The 23,797-nt window shown below is 46.5% G+C and overlaps 1 protein-coding gene across 1 annotated transcript; it reads right to left on the reverse strand.

The window, feature by feature from the left end:
* Nucleotides 1-415: 415 nt before the first annotated feature.
* foxn2a (forkhead box N2a) lies at nucleotides 416-20,804 on the reverse strand. The gene is made up of 6 exons (XM_060073366.1): nucleotides 20,637-20,804; nucleotides 9,234-9,811; nucleotides 6,598-6,722; nucleotides 6,255-6,304; nucleotides 5,364-5,432; nucleotides 416-4,527 (listed from the first exon to the last, which is right to left on the reverse strand). The coding sequence occupies exons 2-6, from the start codon at nucleotides 9,795-9,797 to the stop codon at nucleotides 3,980-3,982; spliced, it is 1,356 nt and encodes a 451-aa protein (XP_059929349.1). The 5' UTR covers nucleotides 9,798-9,811; nucleotides 20,637-20,804; the 3' UTR covers nucleotides 416-3,979.
* Nucleotides 20,805-23,797: the final 2,993 nt, after the last annotated feature.

Raw genomic sequence — 23,797 nt, forward strand, 5'->3', positions numbered from 1 at the left:
CACACAGGGCACGGTAGCCCGTGCAGCATCTCGTTGACCGCTGCTTTATGATAATAAAAAAAAGACTAGCAGGACGATAGAGTGGAGAGGGGTTTGAGCCTGGCCTGTTTACAGGGCACAGGACTGCTGGCCCGGTTGGGTGCACGCATGCATGTATGCACGCACACACACACACACACACGTGCAAGCTTTGACATGGCAGTCTCAAGTAAAAATAAAAAGGGGCTTTTGTTTTTCATTTTAAATGGTGTGACTGATACACTACAGCAGGTGGCAACATTGAACACTTTGGGTTAAGAGCAAACAAGTTGTTAGTATTCAATTATCTGCGTTTGGGAATGTGAAACATCTTAATTATTGGTATTATGTGATGAAGTTGTATCCAAGACAAAAGATTTAAAATAATACAAACAGATAAAACAAGAAAATGTTTTTATTATTTTTGTAATACCATATATAATGCAATTGCATATCTTTGGCGAAAATAAATCTTATAAACATTTTTATGAACAGAGGTTAGCATACAAAACCAAAAGGTGTACCTGTCCAACAGACATGGCAGACAACTTGACACAAACTGATACTGGGTTGGCAGCATTACTTAGTCAAATGAGGGACAACAAAAGGCTCATCATTACCATGGTAATTCATACAAACAAAAAAATAATAAAAAGGTCACATAATCATTAACAGATTTTAAGCAGTGAAACAATGGCCGCTTTTGACTCGTTCCATGTTTCCAGGACATCATTCGGTCATTCACCGGTTCAGAATCAACATCACATGGACACCGTCAGAACCCATCCGTTGCTACAAAAACAACACGTATGATTTACCCCCTTGTAACCCCTCTACACTTTCCCCAACCATCTCTCCCAACTTTGGTGGGATGATCAACTACACAGCAGTTGCCTGGGGAACTCAATTGGTCTTTTTTTTTTGCAGACTTTAGAAAAAAGGTTCTAAACACGTTTGAGCCAATGAGCCACACTTTAACACATCTTTAACACATCTTTAACAGATGGCAGTACATGCTAAATTATTTGAGTAATGGCAATGCTTCATACGTACATAATAATGTTTGACAACCATGTCCCCAATATCTGAATATGAATCAAACACCAGCTGAAGGCCTGTGAAGTCATGGCATAGCATCGAAGGGAGCTCTTCCTTGGGGGATGGGTTCCGTCTTTGCTTTTCAATGTACATTACTTTTGGCAACAAAATAATTCCGGAACAATGCATTAATTGGCAGTCATCGGTCCAGTCAAATTTAACAAAGTAAAATGAAGAAGAAAAATAAAATACCTGGCAGTTAAGGGTAAAACAAAAACACCTGCGCGAAAGAGAGACATTGGCAGAACTATTATCACTTAAAGAAAAACAACAGGAAAATCAACTATCAGATAATTCCAGAGGAAAAATATATATAAGTGCCCACTAGCGAGAAGGCATTTCATTCAAGAAAACTATAATTTTAACAAAGAAGTCACTCAATAATCCCATAAATTAATCATATAAATAAGTTGAACAATTAACAATTTGATCTTTCTTTCACAGCTAAATAAGACCAGTGTACACTTATTTGTGGTTTTAGAGAACCGCTGAGTATCTCAAAGAGCAGTTCCCGGTCCGAGGCAAAATAAAATAATAAAACCTAATAAAATAATCCTTTATTATTATTCAGAGTCTTTTCCAAATTCCTGATTCTAGAAAACAGTGCACTTGTTACGACGAGTCCCAAAAGCTCTGGGAAATGGGAAAATATGAGTTCATGGCCTTTTTCACTCTCCCAACAGTGGCACAAGAAATTAAATAGAAATAAACAAATTTGGCACTGGACATGCAAACTATGCTAATGTCGCGGTGGGTCTACTCAGAGACTCTCAGAGACAAATTGTGTTTTCCATATTCTTTTGTAATGAAGCCACGGTGAAACCTAACACTTTGTCGCGGGGTGTGTGTGCTTATGTTTCAGTTCTATCTCCCATTTCACACATACTCGACCTTTTATGAAAAGCTCAAATACCGATCGCGGCCCCTGTCCCAGAGGGTCTCCTGTGACTTCCGCTCACTGAAACAGTGCGGCCCAGGCAGCACAATGAACATCCCATTTCACAAGTAGAGCAAAGAGAAGCTTGATCGCTTCCTCTTTTTGTTCTGGGCGGAAATCATAGGAGAGAGTGTGAGAGAGAGAGCGAGAGCGAGAACGAGAGAGGAGGGCCAGTCCGAAGCAGCCACAGTGACTCACGACGGCTCCCGGAGGCGACATCGCGCCACACGTCCCAGTTCCCAGCGAGCCGTGCATCACATGGCTCCCCCCCTCCCTGCACCACGCTCCCGCTCTCCACAGTCCGACTTCTGGCTTTCCTACAATCCCTCCCCACCTACTCTCTCACGAGACAGTAACACTCCCCGCCCCACACCTAGAAGATAGACCGACATAATAGGCCTGTGTGTCCCAGTTCAGGGTTGAACAGGGCATTTTGCGGCATAGCGTTTAGTCGATTCTTATTATTGGGCGAAACGGGACAATAGCTCTGCTCATTTTTGTGCATGGTTCTTTGTGCATCCCTTAATTCTGTGAATGCACTGAGCACGAGAGGGAATTCAATGTGCCCTTAAGACAGCTGTGCTCCAGTGTGATCAACCGGTTGTTCAGCATAACATGTCTGACTTGAGACCTGGGTCAATTTCAATCACTCGTGTCAAGCCAACCGCCATGGCCCAGAACTCAATGTACACTCTGTCACACCAGTGTATGTGAGGTACAGTTTAAACACCTCAACAATTACCTATGCTAGCAGTGTGTGTGTGTGTGTGTGTGTGTGTGTGTGTGTGTGTGTGTGTGTGTGTGTGTGTGTGTGTGTGTGTGTGTGTGTGTGTGTGTGTGTGTGTGTGTGTGTGTGTGTGTGTTCGCTTCTCGCCTTGCATAGGATGAGAGATCATAAAAAAATTATACAAGTAATGTTTGGAGTTCTTCACAAAAGGCAAAGACAAACATAAAAAAAAAATGCATTGACGCATTGAAAATTCATGCTATAGAATTCATACAATAGCTTCCTTTCTCATGAAGCTAGGATTACCTCACAAATTCATAGCCTGGGAGTTTGAACGACTGGGCAACCGAGTTTGGCAGTGGTAGGTTTTATACTATATCTTGCTTGGTTTCTTACGTGGAATACGTCCAGGATTGTGGGTACGACTATAATACTACTCTCTGGAGTCAAACCAGTGTATACACAAATGGCACCAATAAATAAAAGGTTAAAAAGGAAAAAGTTAAGGTTATGGATTAATTATTGCATCTCTCGTAAAAGACTTGTAGATCAAGAATGCCTTTCCAATGGTAGCATGTCTCTTCAGCACAAAAGGAAAAAAAAAAAAAAATCAAATGGCCACACCAGGAGGTTAGATTGTGTCTGTTACAAACATGCACTCATTCGCTTCATAAATATGTCCACTTCCAAGAGGATACAGGTTTCAAGGAGGAAGCATGCAACGCTTTGAGCTGGGGAACCTTTAGCCTTCCCCCCCGTTCTGTTGTCTTGTTTTTCCAGAGAAACCCTTCCATTCACGTCATCCAATCCAACCGAAGCAGGCAGGTCATTTCGGACAGGCGTCGGTGATGTTTTCTCCGTAGCCCAGGTCCCCAACCTAGAAGATCCTCCACCTTGAGTCACACAAGTCTCTATATGGCTTTGTTCTCCTCTGTGAACGATACTATTGCCATTTGTTTTTTTTGTTTTTTGGAGGACAGGGCTATCTCGGACGACGGCGACGACGACGACAACAACAACAAAAAAGGCTCAAAATGGCGATCGGATAAGGAGAAGGAGGCACACCGGAGCACACGATCGGGGGTCAGGGGTCATGGTTCAAAGGGTCAGGAGTCTGATAAGGAAGAAAAAGGAGTAAAGCAAAAAAAATAAAAAAATAAAAAGAAAACGAGAAAAAGGCCCTCAAACACCCGCTATTTTCATTTCCTGCCGAGCTTTTTGCTCTTCCCGCGCTTGGAGGCCTCTGTGCAGCTGCGGATACCCGCCAGGTGGAGCAGAGAGCCGGCCGCCTCCTTCAGCTCCTCGTCCAGCTCCAGCTTCACCTCCCGCCGCGCCCGCTTAACCGCGGGCCGCTTGCCGGCGCCGGAGGAGCCGTTGGAGCCCGAGGAGGCGGCGTTGGAGGAAGCGGAGGACGAGGACGAGGAGGAGGAGGAGGAGGAGGAAGAGGGAGCGCGGCGGGCCGGGGCCGACGGGCGGGAGCGCCCCCCCCGCTCCTCCCAGAGGTCCGAGTCCTCGTCGCTGTGGAAGCCCTCGCTGCCCGCCCGGCGCCGCCGGTGGCTCTGGCCCCGCTGGGGGCCCCGCTGGGGGACCCCCTCGTCCACCGAGGACAGGGAGGAGGAGGAGGAGCGGGAGGAGCAGCGCGGCAGCCCCACGCTGCCGCTGCTGCTGTAGTTGTGGTCCTGCTTGGGGTCGCTGCTCACCAGGACCGAGTCGGGCCGCGAGAGGTCCAGAGGGGTGTCCGAGTCGCCTGGGGAGGGGAGGAGGGGTGGGGAGGAGGGGTGGGGAGGGGAGGAGGGGTGGGGAGTGGGGAGGGGAGGGGAGGAGGGGAGAGGAGGCGTGGGGAGGAGGGGAGGGGAGGAGGGGAGAGGAGGGGTGGGGAGGAGGGGAGAGGAGGGGTGGGGAGGAGGGGAGAGGAGAGGAGAGGAGAGGAGAGGAGAGGAGGGGAGGGGAGGGAAGAGGAGGGGAGGGAAGAAGAGAGGAGGGGAGAGGAGGAGAGAGGAGGAGGGACGAGGAGAGGAGATCAGAGAGGCTTCTTTAAAGTCTTTAAATATCTTTTCACACCTAGTGGACACCTCACTGTTGTTACATAATGTCGCCTTTGTTATATAACGTTACATAATGATGTGAAGACAATGATGTTAAAACAACTGTACAAAAACACAATGCTCTTCATAGTAAGTAAGTAGAATTCACAAAATGTAAATCAGCATCTCCAGAAGTAGCGAGAATTCGGACAAAGGAAATAATAAAAAATTACATAAAAAAATGTAGCGGTAATACGAATTGTAAGTCCATATCTAAGACCAGGGCTAATACCCCCTCTACGATGTGTGACCCCCCGTGTTACGCTGCTAAGCAGTCGACGTAGCAGTGGAACGTGTAGCAACATGTAGCGCACAAATAGGCCGCAAAAACAATGGCGATGGATGGAGTTACCGATGAAAACGGCTAACGGTCAAGACGGATACACAAAAAAAAACAAAAGGACATCAAGCTTGGGTCATGGAGCGGTGTGTGTGCGGTGTGACGGGTGAGAGGCGTGGGGGTCTGGCGGGGTACAGCGGGGCGCTGGCAGAGTCTTACATGGGTCGTCGTGGTGCCCTGGGGCCGAGTTTAAGAGCATCATGGCAGTGGCAGCATCAATGTCAGACTCTGGAAGAGGAGAGAACACCAGGGTGATGGGTCAGTCGCGGGTGGGGGCCGGAGACGGGGCCGTAGGGGCCGCTGGCAGGGCCGAGGGGCCCGGGGACGCTGGGTAGGTGGGATGGGCTGGGTGTGGCAGTAGAAAGGGGCCGGCAGGATTCCTCCTCTAATTGGCTTTGAGGGGCCGGGAACCCTGAGACATTCAGCTAATAATAAGTGCATTATCTCGAGGGGAGGGGTACGGGCCGTCTCCTAAGAGGTGCCTAAAAAACACACAAGTCTCCTTTCTCGTATGAATGACGTCCGTGCCCTTCATATTTACAGTTGCAGCTGATCTTTTCAGATCAAAAAAGAAGTGCAAGTCACTTCTGGGACTTTAAATTATTAATGACTGCGCGGAGTCGGAGTGCCTTGACACTCAACACCGGCAGAACCTCTGTCGTCAAGGTTACCAAAACCCTTAACCGAGTGAGCGGCAGAGAGAGAGAGAGATTCAGAGAGAGATACAGAGAGTGAGAGAGGGAGAGGCAGGCAGACAGAGAGACTGATATAGAGTAAGAGAAAGAGTGAGAGAGATAATGCTCAGACCAAGATGACTTGAACACCAACAACAAAATAAAAAAGGACATGCCACAGATGTGCTGAGGATGAAAGCATAATGGCTGGCCTTTGGCTGGAATGTAGATACGTGCCCAGAGAAAAAATAATAATTAATGTTTAATATGACACAAATTAAAGCTCACATCAGCGGCATCCTGTGCAGATGTGCTTCTGAAAACCCCTGAGAAAAAGTCCTGGTAGGAATAGCCCTACGAGAAGGATAATCTGTACCTTTAAATGAGCAGCCTTGGAGGAAGAGATGTCGAGGTGGTGAAGAGGCACTGTAATAAATCACATACAGACACACACACAGACACACACACAGACACACACACACACGCACACGCACACTCGCGTCAGTGCCAGTGAAGACACAACCTGGCAGAAGTCGACAATTCTGACACCAGTAGCAATTTCTCAAATGAAGAAAAGCAAAAGTGAAAAATCTCCACTCTCATGTGTGAATTCAAGTCTTGTGTAACGGCCTGGGAGACGGGCTGTGAACAGCAGGTCTTCTGTCGGTAGGAGGTGGTAGTGAGTGGGCTGGGGTGTTGGGGGACCTCGCTGTGTGTACCTGGGCGGGGAGGCAGGGGGCGTGCAGAAGGCATCGGCGGTGGGGAAGTGCTGCTTCCTAAGAGCTTGGATCAGGTTGGGCCGGTACTCGGGGTCAACGCACCACAGAGAGCCCTTTCCGTTGGCCTGAAAACAGGAGAGCAAAACAAGCACAGGAGGTCAGGTCCACCGCAACCCCTTGGAGAAAAAGCAAACAGCAAAGCATCAAGCCATTTCTATACAGAGGTCATTTTATCAAACGATTTGTGTCAAATAGTCATTTGTCTATGTGTCAACTCACTGCTATGAAGCTACCAGCATAACAATGTCTTCATGCTGCTAATAAACATAAACAACTAGACTCGCCGTTACCATGTCTGGAGACATGTTTGAATAAGCCAGTTAGTGTTGGGTCAGGAGCACTATCAAGAACGACACTCTGAGCAGTCACACTCCCCTAAAACCTATTTTGTATCTGATGTTCAGGGCAGGCAACAGTACGGATCAGTATTTGCCAAGGGCAAATACAATTAGTCACTGATGGCTGTGGCCAAAGTTAATCCATTTGAAAGAGTTACTTTTCCCATGAAGAAGCTTAGTTGTGTGAAAGAAGGTTATATTTAGGGATGTCTCACAAATTCGTATAATTTAATTTGTGCTCATTCAAAGATAGCGTGATGAATGTCTGAATGACTTTAAAAACATTTTTCTATTTTTTTAATAACGAAGGTTTATTCGTTTTCTCCGGCAAAAAAAAGGGGGAATAAAGAACAACAAAAACAAAACAAACAACAAACAGAAAAACTTTGGCATCGACTGCTAATTTTGTTTTTAACATCGTTATTTTTCCACAATAGTGCATTCCTAGGCAAGAGTGTAGTAAAGCTGATTATTCCCGTTTCTGTGGCAGTTACTTAGAAAGAAAATACGATTAACGGCAGCACCGCGGATAAGAAACTCGTCTGTCCGCAGCCAGACAGAGCCGGTGAACAGGAGGAGCAGGAGCCTGACGCAAACCAAAAAAATAAACAATCCTCACACCCTCTGATCCAACAAGGCGGCTCTAGGTTCCAGTGAAACCCAACCCGTGTTTATTCTCTTCCTGCCTCTTGACAATGAGAGTGAAGACACAGGGCGCTGATCAGAAGGAGAAAAAACGGCTCCAACACACTGTACAGAAACATCCAGCTGACAGCGAATGATACCAGTGTGATCTTACTATGTCTGGAATGGCCAGGGCTGAGGCGGGGCGTAACCTTGACTCAGATTACCAGCCGGCTCGGCCGCAGGAAGGGAAGGGAAACGTGGCCATGGCAACGGAACCGCAGCGTGTTTCGTGTGAAAAAGCGTGGCTGGTCTCTCGTGGCTGGCGGAAGGGCTCACGCAGGGCTCACGTGGGGCACCTGCCTTTCAGGCAGCCTGTGACGCTGCCATGTGTTGCTGCTGGCTGGGAAGCCGACCACAACGCCTCCCCCATGCCTGCCTGCCGCCTACCCACTCTCACATTAAAGAAGGAAGTGTATACATATAGATGCATAGAAATATATATATATGCGAGTTATTAACTGCCAGCACTGAGCTGGACACAACGTTACCCAGCGCAGCACACACAATGCCAGACTCTGACGGCAGCTAGCGAAAAAAAAAAAGGCTATTCGATGTGACAAGGCATTTGGGGTTGTGAACACTCCACAACACAATAAAAACCACCTTGAGATACGTCACAATGGTGTTGACGGCCCAACGCTTTGACAGCGAAGGTCAGCGAGACGGACGTGGGATACGGGTGACAAAATGTCAAGCCTCGTGTTTCTTTACCGGCCACCTCCTCCTTTGTTGACACGTATATGCTTGGAGCGCGTACTGCAGAGCCTTCGTCACATGCCCTGCCGTTGGCACAGGGAGGTTTGTGTGACAAGACAACTTCTGCTTTACTCCTTTGCATCGCAGAGACTATAAGAAAAACAGGAAGTGGACACGACTGCGAGGGACCGAGACGGAAAAATAGATTCCCCTGCCGAATGCCCCTCAGTCACATCAGTCTGATGAATCAGTCCTAGCCTGTTTTTGTACCTTATTGTAATTGTCGGGTTGCTGGGCTACGAATGTAAATCAGCCTCTTGGCTAAGCCTGGCACATCTACATTGACCTCTGAACTAAAGTATTGATCGGGGTGTACTGCGTCCTTGCCAAATTAAACGCAAGGAAAATAAAAAACGATGTTGGACAATTTATTGATTATTTCTTGTGAAGAACGGCGTTTTCAAACGAGTCACGCTGCGAGCGGTGTGTGTGCTCTGACACAAAAAAAGCCCGATGTCTCTTTGTGCTGCGCTGGCGTTTCCTGTGAAGGAGGATCCCTGACCTTGAGCGGATTCCACCCTTATCGCAGCCCAGTCAGAGGTCCCTGTGGCCGCTGTCACATGATACACACTGCAGCGCTGCATCGCAGTGCGCCTCCGACACACAGATAGCAGTTCAGGCACGTAGCCCGTTGGGCCGCGCACCGCCCCAGCCAGCCAAACTATCACTACCACCACAGGAGTGTCGTTATGGTGAACACTTGCTACGCATTCAGCTCGTTTTAGACCACGAAACCTCGCGCAGCCGCTCTGCGCGTGTGTGTGTGTGTGTTGGTGTGAGATGTTGTCCACCTACCTTGCCCAAACTCCTTTCGACCTTGCGGAAGCATTTGTTCAGGGAGAGGTTGTGGCGGACAGAGTTCTTCCATCCCGTGGGGGCGTTGGAGAAGTAAGGGAAGTGCTCCAGGATCCAGCCATAGATCTCTTTGACTGGCAGGGACTTCCTGGGGGACTGCTCTATGGCCATGTAGATGAGGAGGGAGAAGGAGAAAGGGGGCTTTGACTTGAGCGAGTCCCTTTCTCTGCCTTTGCCGTGCGCTGAAGAGTGAGAGGAAGAGGAAGGCCCCTGGCTGGCACCGTGGTCGCCCTCGATGTCCAAGAGCGGGCTGGCGCTGGTCAGCGCCTCGGGGCCCCCCAGGGTGAAGTTCTGGAGCAGGTTCTCGTGGAGCCAGTTGAGGTTGGTCAGCTCCTCGTCCTCGGAGCCCCCCCTGCAGTCCACGCTGGTGGCCAGCGGGCTGGAGGCGCACTCCGCCTCGGGCAGAGTGCCCGCCCCGCAGGCGCCCCGGAGCCCCGTCCGCTGCTCCTGCATGCCCGGGAACTCCGCTTTCTTATCTGGGGACATCCCGATAATTGGACCCATTAACCCAGGGAGTCCTAGAGACGCCGAGACAAAAGGAAACAAGACGACGAATGGTTAGCGCTCGTGGTAAACGACAGTTCGCCCGCCTCAGTAATAGTCGCCGACGGAGCCCCGAGCAGTCCCCAGCGCTGTTCTGGGGTCTGCGGACCCCGCCTCCCCTGCACCACTTAAGAGGATGGAGAGGCCCTCCACGGCCTCCTCCAGACTCCAGACAAGGAGCTCCGAGCAGATCTCCCCCTCAAGAGACGCGTACCAATTGAGGGGGGGGAAATCTCGACGCCCACCCCGGTTTAAGCCGACCGCTTGTCGAGTGTCAGTGAGCATTAAAACCGTTTGTGAGGAAGGAAATGTGGCGGTCACAACTGCAATGAATTGAGTGGAGGGCCTGTGTCTCGCTAAGTAGATGGCTCTTTAAAAGGGCCGGGGCTCCACCTGCTTCAGAAAACTGGTGGGTTGAGATCCAGACCTGGGGGTCCTAAATCACTCACAAGGCACGAGGTGACTCAAGGCTCTCTGTGAGCCTGAATAATGAGTGGCCGGGACCTCGGTGAGAGAACCTCTTAAAATGAATCAAATGGGCGGAGATACTTTGGTGGGACTGCATTAAATCCTGTGTTAAACCCAAAACCCCTTTTGCGAGGACAATAACGACAAGATGTAGTACAACGGTGGGTGTGCTGGATCTCCTTATTGGGATTAGACGTATCAGGCAGGTCTGTGAGTGGATAAAAGGTTGCCCTATCGTAACTTTGCCAGGGCGACTCGAAGATCTGACCGCTGCGAACACAAAGGCGAACAGGAAATGGGTATTGGTACAGCAAGTGATGACTTGTATTTACTTTGGAACCCTGTGTGAGGTGTATGTTCACTGCCACAAGAAAAAAACATTTGGGAAATATTGTGTAATGCAGTGATTTTGATTCAGGTTTTCTGTAACTGTGAGTAGGTTAACAGATTGATTTATGATTGACTAATGAAACCTCTTGGCAGAAATTACCCTTATTACAATCAATTGTGTCACAGCCTCATTAAAAGGAGACCCATTGATATTAATACATGGTGATTGAAAGCACCTTGTACAAACCACCAAGCACATCGCTTTAATGAAATTAGGAAACAATGTTGAATTTGAATAACACTGCAAGTGTATTCAACAGAAAGCTTACCAGCTTTTACCACAAATGTTAGTAATCCCGTGTTTTTTACGAGTGTGTGGTGTGTGTGTGTGTGTGTGCGCGCGTGTGCGTGTGCGTGTGCGTGTGTGTGCGTGTGTGTGTGTAGCGCAGAGGGTTTTAGTAGCTGCCCTACTTAATAAACAACTGACATTCATGTTGAAAATGAAACGAAGAAAATCGGTCTTCCATTAATATTTGCTCAAATTATTTGCAGAAAGGAAAGATGAAGAGATCGCTTTGGCAAATAAAATACCGTGGTATACCAGTAGAACAGTAGTTAACGATTGAGCCAACATTAATAGACTTCTTCATAATGTCTTTGTTATAATAAAGTCATGTCAATGATAGCCATTGTTCAAAATGGTATGGTTAAATGTATCATGCCTCAAATTTCACTTTGTTTCATGTTGGCATATGAATAGGGCTTTTCATAATTTTTCATAATTTTCATTCTTACTAACTTGGAAAATAATTAGGCAGCCAGTAATGCAATCAATTATACTACAGTAAATATTGTCTAGTCATGGAAAATTCAGAAATTGAGACAGAACCAGTGTAAATAAATTAGATGCAATACGTTATATTAACCAATCTAATTTATTGATCAAAAACCTGAATATAACATGGACCATAGGGTACTTGGGGTTCAATTTTCCCAAGAGGCTAAACCATAGTTTGGATGATTCCAGTAGCATCTTCCAATCCCACACCATGCAGCCGGTGTGCTCTTACACACTCGCTCAATGAGGCCGGGAGCACAAAGAGATTGCTCCTCAGCTCGGCTCAAAACAAGCTTTAATCTATGCCCTCCACGTCACCATGACAACCACACCATCCCGTCAATTAAGGGCAGATATCCGCCCGACAGGAGAGTCAATGGGAAAATGAGTAATCCATCCCCGGCTGGCTCTCACACAGCGAGCTGCCGCCCTGTAGCGAAATGCTCCCGTCGGCGGCGCGGCGCGGTGCGGTGGCAGCAGATGCCTCCGTCTGGGGAGGTCTGGGGATCAGCGTTGGGCTGGGCTGGGGTGGGGTATGGATGGGAGGAAGGATAGAGGGACGGCTGGGGCTGGGGCTGGGGCTGGGGCACAGGCTTGGGGATAGGGATGGAGGGGAGGGAGGGAGGGAGGGAGGGAGGGGAAGGGGGGGAAGATTGTCTTTTCACCAATGCTCCGACAAGAATTGGGTCAAATTCTAGATGCAGATCGCAGCGCTGTTGTGCGCTCCTTGCACACGCACTCCATAATATACCTTGTGCGTACAGAGGTGGTGGTGGTGCAAGATGGAGCTCTTACGGAAACATATGGTGTGAATACCATGAAGTGGAGACGTTTCCTGTGCTTTGAGTTTACAGCTGTTGTGTCTTTCAGATCCACTCAGACACAGCCGCTGCCGCACCTAAAGGGAAACTCCCGGATTTGTTGTTGTGACACATTTGCTTAAAGGCCAGGTTCAACTGGATGTGCACTCAAGGTTGATAACGCAACCAATAGGAGACCAGATACAAAAATGAATCAAATAACAACACATAAAACTAATACTTAAAAGGTTCAAGCTGGATTCCACAAACAGGTCAAATTCAACCGTGCAACTCTTTAAGATTGAGATGAATCACTCAAAAAACGCAGATAAATCAGAGAGTTCACACGCGGAGCATGAACTGTTTAGCGCAGTTAATGTTAAGATTCCCCTCAGTTTTCATAACAAAAGTGGAAATCTGCTCATATAGCTCTGGCCCCAAGTTAAATGTACAATTACAATAATGAAACGTTTGGTTCCTGCAGTGTCCAAAGATGACCTAATGAAATCCACTCTCCTGGACTCAAAAATAAGGACCCACTTGTTAAAGATGAGGTAGACATTGTTGCTCCGGTGAGATGACAAATTCCAAATTAAAAAGAGCAGGACTAGGGAAGCGACTTAACTAAAATGTTACGCTCTGTAGGAACCACTTTTACTCCCAAGGAATCGCATTAAAAAAAGTGAGCGCCAGAAATAATTTCCATTTCAATTATCTGCATGGCCTCTTTAAGTCGCTCCTGCCATCAAATCACCAATCGTATAATTAGTTATCGGTTTTATAGCTGGAAATGTAAGGGACGCCCCTGTTAACAAAGCCATAACCGTCGGTCCTGGGACAAACCAGCATGTAGCCAAGCGACTGGGGCGTCGTCTTTACCTGACACTAACCCCCACCGACCAAACTAAATCACCTCCAGCAACCGGGGCCGGAGGTGATGACGGAGCTGTAGTCTGGGACCGTGGGGGATCCTGAGGACACTTATCTGAACGGCTTCCCCCAAACACTCATTTAAATATCAAACGTGGGCGTGGGGGGGGAAAAAGGAGAGCGAGACGACAGATAAAACAAGGGAGCCCAGCATTCATCCAAACACGGCGAGGGCTTTTTCACCCAGATGACTGATGCTCAATTACCGCCGTGCCTGCGCTATCGTTGCTCTTATCCGAAAGCATCAAAGAGCATGGCGGCAGGGGGAAGCCGGGGATAATGGGGCACTAGTGTGTTAAGAGTGCGGGGGGAGTCTGAGCTAATGAGTCGCATTGGCCTGTTGACTGCCGCCCATCCATGAAAATACACCCGAGCCCCACTGCCGCTGACCCCAACAGGCTAATCTGCAAGTTAAAATAGCTCCGCACGCTGCCGCCGCAATCATATTCATGTGCAAACAGGCAGCCTCAAACAGCAGGTGCCAAGGCACATCTCACTCCCTTTTCAAACTGCTCTTTTATCCGGTGAAGCACTTAGCCTATTAAAAAAACATAGGCATACAAAGACACAAGGAGGTGATCTTTAGGCTGCATTCAAGCCTCCGCGTCGAATACACAGGGGCGACGCGAGGGAAAGCAGTTGATAATAGCGGCCTTGAAGCTACGGGTCCCGGGTTAGATGTTTATTTCTAAAAGGCACTGTACGAGACAGCATACCGGGGTACCGTTCTAAGCATCTGTGCTCAGTTGCCACGGCAGCCAGTTGCTGTAAGAGAAGCAATTGTGCACGTCTGTGCATGTAGAGAGGGCCTAATGTGGGGAGATCAATACTGGCGGAAAGTGCTGAGGCCAGCAGTCTGCTTCGCATTCTCTACAAAACCAAAAGCAGAGGGAGCGGCCAGCAGTGACCTGCGTGCCTTGACACCGATTACCTAGTGTCAGTAAAGCACAGCCCGGTCCCCTTATCATATCTACTTTATACCTAAAACCATCAATCCGTGGCCACGTCTTTATCACAACCAAACCTAGCTTTTGGTATGCGAACATATAAAACAACATTTCCCGGCAATAGGTTGGTTTGCACAGTGACGCAGGTGAGCTTGTGACACACCCTGTTCACGAGAGCTAAAAACCAGTTCACAAAAACCAGTTACACCTCAGTATGAGATAAACAAAGGTGTGTCACAAACCCCTTTGGCAAGGGCTGCTATTTGGGAAGACAAACTGAAATTAAGTCTGCCTGAAGTCAATGCAAAACGTTCTTTGGGTTTGAATGGTGGGGAGACGGGAGGAGTGCCTGGGAATAGATAATGGCAGGAGGTTGGAAATGCAAAAGCATGTCACCCAAGTAGGGAGACACTTCACACAGCTCTGCCCCTTATCTGATCTTCAAAGACCAGATTACGACACAATGGTAGTAGTTCATGCATACTACTTTAACTTCAACAGGCTACAACCAAATAGTAGCACACATTAACAACATACAAGTTATTGTCTGTCCCTCTCTGCCACACCACACCACACCACACATGACTAAAGGAAATAAATCCAAAGTAGCAAGCCAAAGGGGATCGCTCGCACAAAGACATTACAATTGGTCCCGGGCATGTGTGGCGTACAAAAGGCCAGTTGTTTTTGCCCTGGTAATGTTCAGTAGTGCTCAGTATTCCCCTCACAGTATCAAACAGAGGAGCAGGAGGGGAAGGAAACACCTCCGGTCTGTTCATTTAGCAAAAACAAAATCAGACAGACTACAGACCCAGACAGCTCCACTCTGATACCTTCGAGTGTGGGGGACATTCTGAGAAACGTTTGGCCTGTAAGTTGTAAAAGTGTATCTTGACTGGGTTGGATGTTAAAACTTGAAAAAAAAGTTTGAACAGGCTTTCATACGTCTCCGAGTTGTATTCTTGTGACAAGCATTTAGCCGACTTGCACATATCTCAAACAGACACCTCACTAAATATGGATCCTGGCAACTCTAGGACGGACCCATAACCCCGTGACAAACTAAAAGGTACAATATTTGATATATTTATAGAAATGTATATATGGCTGTCGATGTCCCTGTATCTCACACACACACACACACACACACACACACACACACACACACACACACACACACACACACACACACACACACACACACACACACACACACACACACACACACACACACACACACACACACACACACACACACACACACACACACACACACACGGCCTTCCAAAGTACAAGTCAAGCCACAGCCAACCCTGAAACCTTATCACTTTGGGTCATGTGGTCAGAGTGCAGTGTGCAAACACTCCCCACCACTTGAGAGGGCAATGCGGTACGAAGCCCCATACACATTCTTACATGAAGAACAGTAACACACAGGGACCATTTTGATTTTGTTTAGGGCTAAAGTAACATCACATGGGTCACGCCTTCCGAATCACCACCCTCACATTATTGCCACAATATGCTCTATATAAAAAAATTGTACTCCTGCCTTCTGACTTGACATTAATGACTCGTAAATAAATGATGGGTAAAACTAACCCGGAAGGCAAGTAAAAAGGGGGCCTTAAAAACGGGGTAAAATAAATACCTGGTGTATAACAAGAAAAGCAAGCCAAACCTACAACATAATAAAGGTTAGGTGCTCAAATATTCATCAAATCAGTGCCAGTACAACACAACAACGAGCGTGCAAGTGTCAACAAGGACACATGTGCCGCTCGGTTCTGTAAAATCTCACCGGGGCACACAGGGGAAAAGCCATCGGTCCGCACCACTCTATTTGCATTCCTTGGATGTTGTTGGATTTTCCATCATTGTGGCTATAATAACAACAAAATCGAAATAACTGTGAACGCGTAAAGACTGGTAAACCGTGAGAGGGTCACCACCTGCATCACCAGACAGGGATTTTATTTCCAGCCATTGTAAAAACAGAAACAGAAGCCAGCCTTCGTACTGGCGGCCTGGGTTCAAGGCCTGCATCGCTGTTTCTGCTCCAGTAAACTTTACACAATACTCGCTTATAGGATGGAATTACAGAGCGATGAGCACCCAGATGTTTTCTACAATGGAAGTCCATTTTTAGTTCTCGTAAATTGCCCTTAAGTCACCGCGGCGCATGGCCGGGATTGCTGGCCTGTATTAGATACATCATGCTCCAATAACCTGAACATTGGATGAGCCCTGGCCAATACAAACCAGAGTTGTTAAGCCGTCTATTGGACACAGTTGTTGTCATGCCAACCGCGATGCGCAATAGGAGGTCTCTCCTTAATACAACACAGTACAGTGCTTATCCCATAAATGTTTTAAAACGTGCAGCTGATGGGCTTTCAAACCGAATCCCCAATCTCTAGCTCCTGAGCTGGATTGAAGCCGGGGTTCTGCGTTCGTCACGTTACAATCTCAATAAAGTAAACCCTGTTCATTCAGCTAGGGGTGACCAGAACAAAGGCCCATTGTGACAACAGTACACAGACGTGCCTCCCAGGCACAGCCCGCACCCAATCAAGGAAACAAGCCCGTTAGGGTCGCCTTCAGTGACGTCTGCTCATAGGAGGGGGGAGAGGGGGCACGTCTTCGGTCCTCCCGCTTAGGAATCAGACAGGCAGAGGGGGACAGTTATGGGAGGGGGGGGGGGGGGGGGGGGGGAGAGGGGGGAGGTCCCTGATGACTCAAAGCACAAGTCTTACAACCATTATGGAGATGTGAATCAAGAACTGGAGTAGAAATGGCGCTAGCATCATAACAGGAACGCGCGCAGAGAACGCTCAGCCAGAGAGTAAACTCCCCACCCTAGCAAGTGGTTCCTACTTAGGGCTGAATATCAGATCATTAGTGAACAAAGTGAGTCGTTTGAGGCTGGTTAATTATTAAGAAATGTTGATCTTTACTTTACTACTAATATCAGCCATACGAACGGACTCGCCGGATAATAAGATGCACAAGAAATATCAAAGGCCCTGGAATACACCTCATTTGTGTGAGTGAGAGTGAACTCTTTCGTATATAGCGGCTAGCTAAACATAGCAAAGAGGAAGGAAGCGCACACATTTGGAACCAAATAAAATAGGTGTTCAATTTGCCACACCTATATTTCAGTGAACTCTTGACTCCGGGTTAAATGAAAACACGGGGGAGTGTACCTCCTGTACCCTACTGGGAAACCCCCATTCTACTGCAAATCAATCTGGCCAAAAGATCTGCTAATGATAAAACAATTAGAAGATGCAGCTGCAGTCTTTCAAGGTAACTTTGTAAATAGATGACCTCAGAACATCTAAAGCAGAAGTCAGAACTCAAATTAGAAGGCATACGAGAATAGAGCGTCGGTTGGTTATAGGCCAGGATGGATAGCCGTCGGACACGTTTAGAATCTGAGGCCCCAAAAGACAAGGGAAGTGCAAGCCAACCATTCCGACAGGACCCTTGAGGACAAATAGCTGGTCGAAAAAGACCAAAACACCAACCAGTTTAAAATCCAAATGATAAAGGAAATTATCCTCTACTGAAGTCTGCTAATCAAACTTTAAAAAAGTTGTATGCCAACCCTTTTTACGAACACATCTTCTGTCTAATACCTGAATATTTTGTGTAAGTCCTCCCTTAGAGGCAACACAAACTCAGATATCCTTGTCACAAACAGCATAAGCATTCCCTCGATGGTAGCGATATCCTACTTCTTCCATATTTAGCCAAGGTTTTCCATTGACCCCCTTTCTCATATATATCGTATACAGCCACACAGAATTAAGCTACATACATCAACAAATCCGCACATGCTGTAATATAATGACCTTTGTACAAGGTCAACAGAGCAACCAAAACTATGGTACAAACAGACCTAAAGATACATCCTTAACAGTTGGCCTGCATCTGAACTCATCGAAACACTGTTTTAACAACAACAGGTCAGTAGGTTATAAAAGTGGTGCTGGTAATAACTTTTCTTTTTGGTTCAATTATAAAAAATCCCTAGGTAACTACTGTGGGCTATTTCAGCAAACCCAAAAGGGAGCTTCCCAACGGAGGTCCGACTAATGAGTGCTGAACTCTCTTAATGAAGTTACAGCAACAGTCGAAATGCGTGCAGAGCGCAAGAGAATTCAGGGAACGGAGGCTAGTATTTACAGTAGGGTAGAGTACACAGCGTGCTGATAAGGCTGGGTAAAGGGCAAAATCTCTCTGGACTTTTATTTTCACCCTCCAAAAATGTTTTATTCATTTTTTTTTGGTCATCCACAAATGCAATCATTTTTTTCTTAATGAAATGTGTGTGCCCTTCATATTTGACAAACATGCTGCACTTTCAACTGTTCTAAAAGGTGGTCTTCCAAGAGGTTGGTTTTACCTACATCCAAGTACCTGCATCAGGCCTTTGAGTGATGCAGCTTATGATGATCAACTGTATTCCAAGAATGCCTTTATTGGGCCTATGAATGCTAATTCTAATGTCTTCATCTAAATGACAAGCCGCCAACCGTTGGATGAGAGATATGCTGTGGGGTTGCCAACAGACAGTGTCTACTGATACTGTGTCTGATGAGATCAAGTACAGACCAATATTTCCTGATTGTCAATGATTCTACAACTAGTAAACCCAAGCAAGTTGATATGATATAACCAGCCAAGGACAAATAACAGTTAGTCTCAAAGGGCTTCCCAGGCCATATATGATAAGAAAATACTCCCTTGATTATCGAGAGAGAACTAATCTGCCGAATTATTCTGAACGCCAAATATATAATAACGTTTTCTATAGAATCTATTTGTGCATATCTATCAAAAATTTGAAAATAATGAAATAGGCCAATTGTAGTGGTCATGCAAAAATTAAGGTTTTAAGTCAGCAAAGTCTGGGTTCTGGGGTTATGATGAGCCCTTATTTATAGTAATGGACGCCAGTAAAAGTAAGCATGACCTGATCTATTCTTGGAGGCAAGAACCCTCCCTACTCTGCAGGCTGGAGCTCACAAAAGCATGAAGAGAGTTGGATACATGCTACGGACACAAACAACAACAACAACAACAACAGATGGTTCAGACCATACGTTGCGGCAATGAATTTCATGCAATAAAAAAGAGACAGGTTAATCACTGCTGCTGATTCTTCTGTATAATCCCCATTGTTTCGGAGGATCTCAGCATAAACATCTGTCATGGGATACAGGATATGTGTACAACTGTTCAAATGGAACAAAGTCCTATACATAAAACTGTTATGAAAAATTCGGGGAGCTTCAGTTACTGACCCAAAAGAACAGGAGGCATTCAGTCAAATTATAATATGTTTGAATATTGTAAAATATGCATGGAAATAGCTGCCTTATAACAAAGTAAAGACCTGGACAGAAGTATCCAAACCACAAAATGAGGGAATGTTTATAATATGCAACATAATAATTCGCAACATAGGATGACATTTCCGTCAACTGTCAGAATGGATAGTTGTATCAATGTTGAGAGATGTTTTAGGCTGAATTCTGTATCTGGGACAATCTTGTGATAATCCATTACATCATGTGCTTAGCTAGCTAGCCTAAGTGCAGCTTCCTAGGCTTCAATGACGCGGATATCCAATGAAACAACTTACTATTTAAGAGTAGGATGTAAATCCATAACTATAGTGCGTAGACCCATTGTGCATTGTATGTGTTATACATTTAAAGTTGGGCAAGTTACTTCGTTCTTTTTATTAATCACATTCACTCTTTATCACGCGGCTCCTGAAATATGCAGGGCTTTGGTGGACCCAACTGTAAGCAAACCAGCAGTCGTTATTTTGAACACAGCAAAGCTCACACATACACTCGACATATAGTGGAGACATTGTATTGTACACAGAGCTTTGTGGGGGACTTCGCGTCCACCCCGAGTTCACTAGTAAAGCACCACTTACACAACGCAACGAATGCCATTACTAACATGTTATGACGTCGCCCATTGTGCAACTACTCCACACAAACAGATAGGTTCCCCTTTCGAAAAGTTTCACATTTTGTCAACCATTCGTTTGGACGAACGGGGGGAATTCAAAGGCAACGTCAACTTATCCCAACCGAGCCCATGAGAGCGAATGTCAAGCTAGCTCAGCGAGTCCCGACGTCCCCCCCCCCCCTTAACACAGCCACGGTGTGCTACCCTGGTGGTTCACGGTCCACGGTACGAACGTGTCCGGGTCTAGTCAAGGAATACAAGTTCAGTACATTGAAAGAGTCATGTTTAAGAAAGCTCGAAAGGAGAGCAGGGCTTGTTGGCCATGTAGCTAGCTGGCCACATGCTGTCGCCTGATCTGCCATGCTGGCTGATCCACCAAAGTCACTTGACCACATTCACCTACTTTCCGCTTATTCGGAAACCAACGCAACATTCGCGGGCCCACGTTATTTGTCAAACGGCGAAGAATATATGTTGGAATACTCACGATGAAGCGCACTTTTTCGTGAAGCGGTAGCGCGAAAAACAAAAGTGAGTGCGGGCTATTGAGATGTCTGTCTCGCACAATGTCAGAGATCAGATCAGCAGCTGCTTCCTCCATGCACGCAGCGCGCAGATCACAGCGCGCACAGCAACGCTACCAAACCCCTCGCCGTAGCCATGGCAACAAACCCACTCCAGCCAATGAGAACCCCTCCCATTCTATATCCCCTGGCAACTGCCGCAACGGAGAAGCTCAGCGAGCGCGCACGCCATCCTACTTTGCAACGTGCAGTGTGTGTGCTGTGCATCGCTTTCACCTTTTTTCCCCACCAGATGCGAACGGCTTCCACAACAAATCAGTCGTTCTGTGCTACTTTTTTCAGGATAGTTGTTTAAAATGTATTCGTACAAAATATGGTTGGGAGTCAACGAGGGCCATAGATTGATATTAAGGGGCCGTTTGATATTTAAACCCTGTAAGTATGCTACTAAACAAAGCCACGTTTATTCACACCAATATCCCAGGCGTACATAAAGGACGGGCTGGCAGTGCAACCACACCCATATTCATGACGTTGATGGACCCTCCTCTGGGCCCCTTCTAAAGTAAACAGCGATTCTGCCAAATTCATCTTTGCTGCTGATAGCAATTACAATTGCATGCGACTTATTTGCAGTGCCAGCTCCAAAAAATATTAGAACCAGATACATTAAATGACAGACACCACTATGGTTATTTTTAATTAAAGTCTAAACAGAAGTTGCATGGTCAACCTGTTCGGTAGCTGCTGTTTGCATGGGAGAAATTGCTTTCCTGCTGGGGGTGTTCTCGGAGTTCAGCTGTAGAATGCAAGGTGACTTCACACCTAACTGTAATATTCACAGAAGGGTGATGCCTTACCACTCCACGTATACGACAATCGGCCGTAACTGTATTGGGAATGTTGTCAAGTCTCCTCCATTCCAATATACATCATGTGTGGATTCATTATAAATGTTTACACACCATTTTTATTATTACTGGAAACATGCATTTATTTTACGAAACTTTGTCAGTGATCCTCTTTTGCCCTAAACATCAGTAAAGCAGATTGTTATGCAGATTAAATAATGTTATAAATGTCTCTATTGTGTGCCTGCATAGTTAAATATAAAAAAAACAATAAAAATGCCTCCTCCAAGCTGCAGAACAGGGTTCAAGTATGATTGTTGTGAACACGGTAATGGCATCATACGCACGGCCATCATTCTCTGCTCCATCCGATCTGCTTATTCACTTTAACTGTGTTTGCAGGTTGCCCTTTTTTCCCCACAATTTCCATGCACAAAGACCTATTCTTAGGCCCAACAAGCGTTATAGACTGTGCCCCATTTTCCTTCCAGAATCACTCCTCGGGATGATGAAGTTGCATAGCCAGCAAATGAAAGAGGCGAGCTAGAAACAGCAATCACCAAGGTAACAGAGCCGAGCGAGGATGCCTTGGAAAGACAGACCCATTAGTCTCTGTGTCTGCAATGGTTCTAATCTGATTTCAAAACCGTTAGGCCAGAACAACCTGCCCCACTGCCCACCATCACCAGTGTTTATTATTGAAGACCACGACTACGATCACATAACACACAGTCCACACCGGCCTGCTAATAAACCACACAATTCAAAATGTGCTTTTAATTCTGTAGCATGAATCCACAGCAAGAGAGAAAGGGAAGAAGAAGAAGAACCAGATTAACACGTTCAGAGTAAAAAAGTGGTTAAAAGATGCAGTGGAGCCAGGGATAATGAATAAAGCGTTTCCAGGGAAACATTTAAAAAACAATGTAGAAGAGACACGGCAGTGTGTAAAGAGGGTTTGATTTTGAATAATTAAATTATAGACTAAAGGGCAAGTTTGTTCAGCGCAGTTAAAGTGGCAGCGGCTGAAGCAGAGGCGAGGAACTGATGGAGGGCGCGGCGAGCGTGCATGAATGCGGTGGCGGTGGCGGCCTGCTCAGAGTAGGCAGCCCGTGGTGGCACAGTGGTCAGGAGGCCTGCTGCTTTAATGGTCCATAAATCTGTGTGGCCTGGCTGGTCCGGTGCCGCCCCAGCGAGACCCTCTCATGCAGAAAATGAATCAGGCCATTTTTTACGAAGAGCAAGTGTCGGAGCTGTGCTGCCGGCGAGCCGATAAGAGGCTGCGACTCGCGTGCGGCACTCCATTCCAGCCCGGACTCCAGCTCATAAACCTCTCTATTAGTGACAGCTCCTGTTTGTTTGATGCTCCATCCTTTGCTTCCTTTGCTTCCTTTGCTTCCTCCCTTTCTTTCTGCTGTTCCCTGATTTGGTCCCTCCTCCTCTTCATCACCCTGTTCTGTCATGGCACCTTACTAAACTCTGCGGAACAGGCCACTGACATGAAGCCTCTCGGGTGATGGAGAGGTTGAAATGAAACAAGGCGACAGTTAAGCTGTCGTGTTCTGCTTGAGAAGGATGTCTCAGCGTGGTACAGTGGATGCATGCCCTCTAAATCTGGCTAATTGTGTCGCGTACACAAACAAATACACAAGGCTGGGATGCAATGCTGAATTTTAAATATTATATATAAAGTACAATTTAAATATTTCACTTCACTTCTGGTTTTGGAAACAGTAAACAGCAAACATATGGTGAATACGTTGTCCTGTGATTCACTGGGCCTAGTCCATGCCCTTCAACAGCTGTACACGTAAGTTATTTCAGATGCTGACCCACTATCTCCAGCAGAGAGGATGGGTCACCTGCTGGAGACATTTCTAAACTGATAAAACGTTTTTTAAACAGATATAATTAATGTTGAAATGCATCGATGTCTCCCTCTAACTGTTGCAAACAAGTCGTTTTGCAGTCGTGAGACACTTAAATAAATGTTGCGCCAGAAGATCAGAAGTCAGTAAGCGCACTGACTAGAACCGGTTTAAAGAACAAACAAAAGAACTGTTCCTTTTTAACAAGAACAACAAAATGTTGTTCATGTCATGTTCAATAGTATTGCCAAATTGCTATGGAAACACAATAGTTCCTGATGCCCTTTCTAACTGTAAACCAGGTGTGGTTAACTTGATTTAAATGCAGGCAGCACCTTTTTCTGTTTTTCTGGTTTGTTTTCCCTGGAGGTGCTCCTGTGTCTGGCCGCCTGTTTATATTCAATG

The sequence above is a fragment of the Gadus macrocephalus genome, chromosome 15 (genome assembly GCF_031168955.1).
Source record: "Gadus macrocephalus chromosome 15, ASM3116895v1".
NCBI classification, from domain to species: Eukaryota; Metazoa; Chordata; class Actinopteri; order Gadiformes; family Gadidae; genus Gadus; species Gadus macrocephalus.

Coding starts and splice junctions, on each gene's coding strand:
- foxn2a (XM_060073366.1), bottom strand. CDS start 9,797: ATGGGTCCAATTATCGGGATGTCCCCAGATAAGAAAGCGGAGTTCCCG. Junction 6,723..9,233: donor TCGAAAGGAGTTTGGGCAAG/GTAGGTGGACAA, acceptor TCCTGTTTTCAG/GCCAACGGAAAGGGCTCTCT. Junction 5,433..6,254: donor CCAAGGCTGCTCATTTAAAG/GTACAGATTATC, acceptor CTCCTCTTCCAG/AGTCTGACATTGATGCTGCC.